Below are 7,953 nucleotides of genomic sequence, written 5' to 3' on the forward strand. Positions count from 1 at the left end.
GGGGGACAGAAGAGGCTCTCGGATCTCCTGGAACTGGAGTTACAGATAGTTGTTAGCTGCCATGTGGGTGCTGGATTCAAACCAGGGTCTTCTGCAAGAACAACCAGTGTTCTTAACCGCTGAGCCATCTCTCCAGCCCCTTTTTCTTTCTTTCTTTCTTTTTTTTAATGTGTATGTGTGTATTGTCTGCATGTAGCTAAGTGCACCCGTGTCGTGCAATGCCCGCAGAGGACAGAAGAGGCTGTAGGATCCCCTGGGACTGGAGTTATGGACAGTTGTTAGTTGCCACGAGGGTGCTGGGATTTGAACCTGGGTCTTCTCTAATATAACACAATTATTCTGATTTTTAAAAAATATTTTATTATTTTTATTTTATGTGTATGTGTGTATTGTCTGCATGTAGCTAAGTGCACCCGTGTCGTGCAATGCCCGCAGAGGACAGAAGAGGCTGTAGGATCCCCTGGGACTGGAGTTATGGACAGTTGTTAGTTGCCACGAGGGTGCTGGGATTTGAACCTGGGTCTTCTGCAAGAACGGTCAGTGTTCTTAAACACTGAGCCATCTCTCCAGCCCCAATTATTTTGACTTTGTATTCAGTAACCTTCACTTACTTTTAACAGTATATTATTTCATAGAACCCATGGGTTATTTTTCTTCCCCTTCCCCCCATGGGTATTTTTCTATGTACACAATCACATTGACAAATGCAAACCAACTGACCCTTTCCTTTCTAGTCTATATGCTGTTTATTTTTCTTGCTTTATTGCACTACCTATGTATAAATGATATAAAGTTGAGGTGCTAATGGAATGCCTTTTTTTTTTTTTGGTATTATCTTGGACGAAATGGTTTAATGTTTTACAATTAAGATTGGTCCTGGCTATAGGTTTTTCAGTGTCTTTTGGATTCAGAAAATTTCTTTTTATTCTTCGTTTGCTAAAAGATTTTATCATAATGGGTTTGAATTTTGTTAGACTTTTTCTTCATTTATGGAGATAATCTGTTTTGGGTTTTTTTTTGTTTGTTTTTCATTCTGCTAATGTGGTATAAATTATTCTGATTTTTCAAGTGTTAAACCAGCCACCTATTTCTAGAGTAAACCTCTATTTGATTATGGTAACTGACCCTGTAATATACTACTGGATCCAATTAGCTAAAATAGTCTTAAGAGTTTATTATATAGAAGCTGGGCATGATAGCAACACAACTGTACTCTCAGTACGTGAGAGGCAGATGCAGGAGGATCGTAAGTTAGAGGCTACCCTGGGACACATATCAAGATGCTGTCTCAGAGAGATGGGCCAGAGAGATGGCTTGGCTGTTAAGAGCACATACTGCTCTGGAGAGGACCTGAGCTGGTTTCTAGCACCCACACTGGGTAGCTCACAACATGTAATTCTAGCTCCAGGAGATCTGATACCTTTGACCTTCTTGGGCAGCTGTACTCACATGCACATATTTATACGCATACAATTTAAAAATGAATCTCGAAGGGGCAGGAGAGATTGCTCAGTGATTAAGAACAGTGGCTGCCCTTGCAGAGGATCCAGGTTTGATTCCCAGCACCCACATGGTGGCTAACAACTGTCTGTAACTTCAGTTCCAGGGGATCCAACATCCTCTTCTGACCTTGGTGGGCACTGCAGGCCATGGGTGCACTTATAAACATGCAGGCAATTCACTCATATACATAAAATAAAAATAATAAATAAAATACTTAATAAATCTTAAAAAAAATTCCTGTCTCAAAAAGTTTGCATCCATATCCAGGAAGAATATCAGTCTGTATGTTTTTTGCTTGTAATATCTTTGCTGTGATCTCACAGCAGAGTTTAAGTTGGTTTCATCAAATCCTTTAGGTATTACCTTTATTTAATCTCTGAGAGTCTACATAGAACTGTAATTTTATTTTCTTCTTTAAACGATTAATAGAATTAGTGACAAAGACATCTGTGCCTTGAGGGCTTTTTGGAATTGAACTGTTTTTTTTGTTTGTTTGTTTTGTTTTTTTGTCTTTTTGAAGCAGGGTCTCCCTGTAGCCCCAGCTGTCCCTGAACTCATTATGTAGACCAGGCTGGCCTTGAACTCACAGAGATCTGCCTGCCTCTGTAGCCCAAGTGCTGGGATTACAGGTATGTGCCAGAGTTGAACTGTTTTAAATTACAAACTCAACTCCTGGGGTAGAGAGATGGCTCAGCAGTTAAGAGTACTTGCTGTTCTTGCACAGGACCCAGGTTCAATTCCCAGCACCCACATGGTTACCATTAGTAATGCTGGTTCCAAGGGATCTGATGCCATCTTCTGGCTTCTTGGGAATTGCACACACAGTGCACTTATATCCATGTAGACAAAACACTCATACACATAATACAGAAAAAACAACCCCCTCAACTCAACTATGTAATAAATATGGGTTTACTTAATATTTCTACTTCACCTTATGTCAGTTTCAGTAAATGTCATCAAGTTCCTTAATTTGTTGACAAGGTTTTTATTGTATCTCTGTTACTTTTTTTTTTATTTAATATTTTACTTATTATTTTTATTTTATGTGTATGAGTGTATTGCCTGGCATGCATATAAAAACACCTGTGTCCTGAAATGCCCATGGAGGTCAGAACAGGGTATCAGATACCCTGGAACTGGAGTTACAGATGGTTAGCTGTCTCCATGTGGGTGCTGGGAATCAAACCTGGGTCCTCTGCAAGAGCAGTCAGTGCTCTTAACTGCTGAGCCATCTCTCCAGCCCGTCTGTTACTCTTTTAATATATGTTAGGTCTGTGACTTCACCTTCTTACTTGCAATGTTGGTAATTTATGCTTTCACTTTTTCCTTGATGAATCTTTATTAATATTCTTAAAGAACCCCCATTATACTTCCATTTTTTCCCCCTTTACTGCTTGTTTCCTATTTTACTAATGTCCTATTTTTTTATTTGGTGTTTAATTTTTTTCTTTTCTAACTCTTAAGACGGAAACTTCACTGATTCCACATGGAGACATCAGAAAGAAAACTGACAAAGTGAACTGAACTGATATATACTGTCCTATATCATACCAAATTATACTACAGACAATACGCTCAACTCCAATGTCTAATTGTCACCTAAATATCTTAAGTTGGTTGTCTCCTATGCATTTCAAATTGAACATATGCAAATTAGGCTCCTGATCTCAGTCAAAACTTCCCTATCCACCTCACAAAATGCTACATCCAGAGCTTTCTTGTTTCAGTTGATAGTAATTCATTCCAGGTTAAAATTTTTTTAAAGCTAAGTCTAGCAGGGCATGGTGGCACAGGTCTCTGTGTGATTGAGGCCAACCTGGTCTGCATCGCAAGTTCCAAGCCAGCTAGAGCTACTAGGAAGACCTTGTCTCACCAAAACTAACAAAAAGGGCAACATCTAATTCATAATATGTCAGTTCTGCCTTTAAATACTCCAAGAATCTAAACTATTTTACTTCTTACCATTCTACTGCTACTACTGTGATCTGAACTACAGTAATTCACTGTTTAGATTTCTGCCACCTCCCTCATGGATCTTCGTGGCTCTATCCTTGTTCCCCTTTAGACCTGTCTCAATGCAGTAATCAGAGTGACCTAATAAAACATAGAGAAGATTGCATCTATCATTCTTGTCACTGATATCTGCTAAAAGCTAAGTCTAATAAGCTTAGGAAGCCATTCAGTCTGTTTCTTCATCTCTGTTTGCTCCTCTATAACCTCATCTCTCACTGTTCCCATCCTTCTTACCTCTCTACCCTAGTCAGCATAGGGTTCCTTGCTCCTTGCCATTCTCCTAAACCATGCCAGAATGGTTCCATACTCCCAATAATCTCTGTTCCAGTTGCTAGAAATTATCTTCACCAAACTATCTGCTCAGGGAACTCCCTCACATCCTACAAGTCTTTGTGCAAATTTCCTTTCTACTGAGGACTGTTCCAATCAACCAATATAACACCACAACTGTCCTAATTCTCAACTTTATAAATTTTGATCTCCTTTACCCTTTATCCTGCTTCCCTCCCACACCCCCGCCCTGCTTTTTGAGATGGGGATCACACATTGCCCAAGCTGGCCTTGAACTCCGATCCTCCTGCCTTCATCCCCCAAGTTCTGAGACAGCAGGTATAGGTCACCTCTTCCTAGCACCTTTATTTTTCTTCTAATTCTAATAGTAATGTACTATGTTGCTATGTTTAATATGATTATTTTCTTCCTCAATAGGACACAGGTACCTTCTTATATTTGATCTGCAAATATATCTCCTATGCTAAGAATAGCTGGTATTTTGCAGAGAATCAACACACAGCTACTGAATGAATACCAGTAGTCTGGACACTTAAAAGAACTGTATAATTAACAGAAAATATGCTACACTGGCTAAAAACTTGTCTTTCTCACTAACTTTTGTTTACTAAAAAGGTCTTTTAAATAATGAGAAAACATGAAAAACATACAAATGGAGGAAAAACCCCAAGTTCCTGTGGAAAATGAATACAGTAACTCTCTTTTCAGTGAGTGGAATGATTTCTTATAATGAAAGTGAAGATCTGTTTGGCAAACACAAGTATGTGTACTTTAACTCCAAAACAGATGGTTGCAATGTAATACGGTTTAAAAGTTAAACCTATTTGCACATTTTTGAACAAAATTATAATCCTGTAGACCAGTAATCTTCAGTATTTCCATTTGCTGTTAAACATGCAGACAGGAAAATCCTGAGTGAGGGTGATTCTGATGTTAATACACAAGCATCACCTTACTAACTTCTAGGGCTAAACAACTCTTGCTTAAGCTTTTAGGCAATTATACAAACCAAAATGCTATGGTTCAAAAAGAAGAAATTAGAAACCAGCTACTAAAATTTTTTAAAATGGCTATGTTTGAATTTGAATCTCCCTGTCCTGATTTTTCCCATCAGCTTTAAGAACAAACTTTGACTTAGTTACAGATCACACAACTGAAACTATTTACTTTGAAATATTTTATTTTGGTCTGTTTTATTAAATAAATATTTTATTTACTTTTGTTTTTGTTTGTTTGTTTTTTGTTTTTTTTGAGACAGGGTCTACTGTAGCCCCAGCTGTCCTGGAACTTACTATGTAGACCAGGCTGGCCTTGAACTCAGAGAGATCCGCCTGCCTCTGCCTCCCGAGTGCTGGGATTAAAGGTGTGCGTCACCACACCCGGCCTAAATATTTTATTTTTTTAAGTGCAAAATAAATGTGCCCAGTTACGGTCAATCATTTTATACAAAACGGGGAAAAATTATAAGGAAATCTAATTTTACACTAATGTATTTCTCACAACCATAGTTTTTTTCTAAGCAAAACTGCAATAATTTCCCATATTTATCAAAATTATATATAATAAATGAACTCGGTCTCACAGACAATTGTCTGTTCCCAAACAGAACAGTCTAAAGTGCACTTTGCTAATTCTATACCTAGTGAAGGACCAACCAACCAACACTGAGTAAGAAAAATGGGACTTATTCTCACAGTAGGAAATGATGAAACAGAAATAGCTCTTTGTTTTGGTGTAGAAGATGAAGGTTTTATTGCTCTGAAAGTACAATGAACCTGGTGCCTGAAAGGGATCTGGCACTAAATTAAATAGCTATGTCAAGTCTGAAGAGAGGAAAAGGCACTGCTTGGTGTTGCTAGTACAAAGCAAAGCAAAGCAACAACTACCAAGGAAATAGATGTAAGGGATAGAGACTCAATTCATCAGCACCAATTTTGTGAGAAGAAAGAATCCCAGTTCAGATGCTGCCAGAAAAGGGAAAATGGATCCCAGTTCAGATGCTGCCGGATGAATGAGGCTGGCTACCAAAAGGAAGAAATGACACAGGAAGCTCTGACATTAGTGTAAAGAGAGGCTATAAGACTATGAGACTCATTGCAGACATATTCACATACTGGATGAGCAAATATGCCCTTAAGATATGAAATCTTTAGAAACAGTTGTTCCTTCCTCATATACAAAACTGTAAGAAGTTATGGCCAGATACTCATTTCTCAAGCTTAGGAATTGGTGAATGAAGTCCTGTAGTCAAGCTACACTACTACAACGATCTTAAAAACAAAACTAGGGGTACAAGCATGCCATTCCCACCAACCACTCTTCATTTTCTCCCCCATAGGGGGAAGGTTAATCTTCTCTTGAAAGTTGGTAAACATTAACAGAAAAGTTTATATTGGACTATTATATAATCCTTGATGGGGTATGGAAAAATAAACTTTTAGACCGAAGAATTCTTTTCTGAATGGATTAGGGTTTTCCATATAACTTGAATCTTAAATTCTCACAATGTCTACTCAATTTCTTTCTTTTTCTTTCCTTTTGTGGGTGGAGGGGTATTTTGAGACAAGGTTTTACCTTGTTACCCAGGTTAGCATTGAACTCATGAGCCTCCTGTCGCAACGTCCCTAGTGGTATGCACCACATGTCTGGCTCTGCCTGTTCAATCTTTATTTCACCTGCATTGTGACATCATATTTTCTTCATTTTTCCATTAAGAACCCAATCTAGAAAGACATTTTTTAAAAACTTAATTTCTGAATTTTACTACCACCTTCTTTTACCTCTTTTGTCTCCTCCGGGTCTGAATGATCCACAGTTATATAAAGATCATTTTGTAAATATTTCAGAGCACTAAGGGGATCCATTTGGGCCTTTTCTTCAAACCTAAAAATATAAAACAAGGAAAATAATTACTTTGAGTTATCAGAAATATCTTTAAGACCTGAAGTAAGATATACTCATTATTTTGGATATGTAAAAAGATTTTTGTTTGAGAATCCTTAAGAATACTCCCGAAAGACCCACCGCAGACCTCTCTCCTACCAGCAGGCCTCTCTCCAGGGAAAGTCCATCGGGCCCTCCAAGCCTTACTCCCCCAGGGTCATTCACTCTCCCACCTCCCTGGCCTTTCTCTCCTCATAGTTTGGGTAATGTCCCATTCCTTGTTTTGGGGACCCAGACACCTTGGGAACAAATACTGCTTCCTGATCCTTTTCATCCAGACCAACTTGGTGCCTTTTCTGGGCTCCAGGAGCACTCTGGGCCTGGCCCCGCAATCACCTCCATCTGCTTCCCTGGGCCTGCATGACACACCAGCCTCTTTCCTGGACTCTGGGGCTGACACTTCCTCTTCCTAATCCTTTGCATCCAGACCAACCCAGCTCCTCAGTGCAGTCCCCAGGAGCCCTTGGGGCCACTTCCCACCCCCATCTTCCTTTGCATCTCTGGGTAGCATGGCCACCAGCTGCCCAAGACCAGCATCTTTCCTGGGCCCGAATCCCAGGCCAGTCAAATGCCCAAATTTCTGAGGCGAAAATCTTTCCTAAAGGGATCCAGACCTTAGGAGAAAGCCTGAGAGCATATGATCCTCATCTGACTTGGGCCTCTGTGAGAACTCCCGAAGACAAAAGGAATCTGGCCACTCCAGTATAATCAAAAGAGAGAACCGGAAGCTTAGAGGAACCAGCTTTTCATGCCCAAAAAGTAAACCTCAAAGACACATAAAGTTCACAAAAAGAACCAGACCTAAACTTGAAGGCCTGAATCTCACACAAGAATCAGAAACTACAAAAGAAATTCACATCTCAAAATCAGAGAAAAAATGATAACATGAAAAACCAAAATAACATATCCCCACCAAATATCAATAGTCCTCGAGAGGAGTAGAATGAGAACCGCCCAGAGATAATGCAGGACACAGAACTCAAAAGAACAATTATAAACATGACAAACTCAATGAATTTAAAGAACACACAGAAAAAGAAATCAAATAACTGAAGGAAGACAGGGATAAACTTCTGAAGGAATTCAGAAAAGAGAAATATTGAGAAATACTCAGGCTGAAAAGAAGGAAGTGAAACACTCAGTAAGCCAATTAGAAATGACAGGAGAAAGCCTCACCAATAGGATGAACGAAATGGAAAA

The 7,953-nt window shown here is 39.1% G+C and overlaps 1 protein-coding gene across 12 annotated transcripts in view; it reads right to left on the reverse strand.

The window, feature by feature from the left end:
• Window positions 1-7,953, reverse strand: part of Mkln1 (muskelin 1) — a 377,131-nt gene that overhangs the window by 15,856 nt on the left and 353,322 nt on the right. For all 12 annotated transcript variants that reach the window (XM_029554914.1, XM_029554911.1, XM_029554909.1 and 9 more), the window contains one exon: window positions 6,591-6,693. In XM_029554914.1, the coding sequence (XP_029410774.1) occupies window positions 6,591-6,693 (103 nt within the window). The remainder of the gene's footprint in view (window positions 1-6,590; window positions 6,694-7,953) is intronic.

This window comes from Nannospalax galili, unplaced genomic scaffold (assembly GCF_000622305.1).
Source record: "Nannospalax galili isolate Female #2095 unplaced genomic scaffold, S.galili_v1.0 scaffold1065, whole genome shotgun sequence".
NCBI lineage: Eukaryota > Metazoa > Chordata > Mammalia > Rodentia > Spalacidae > Nannospalax > Nannospalax galili.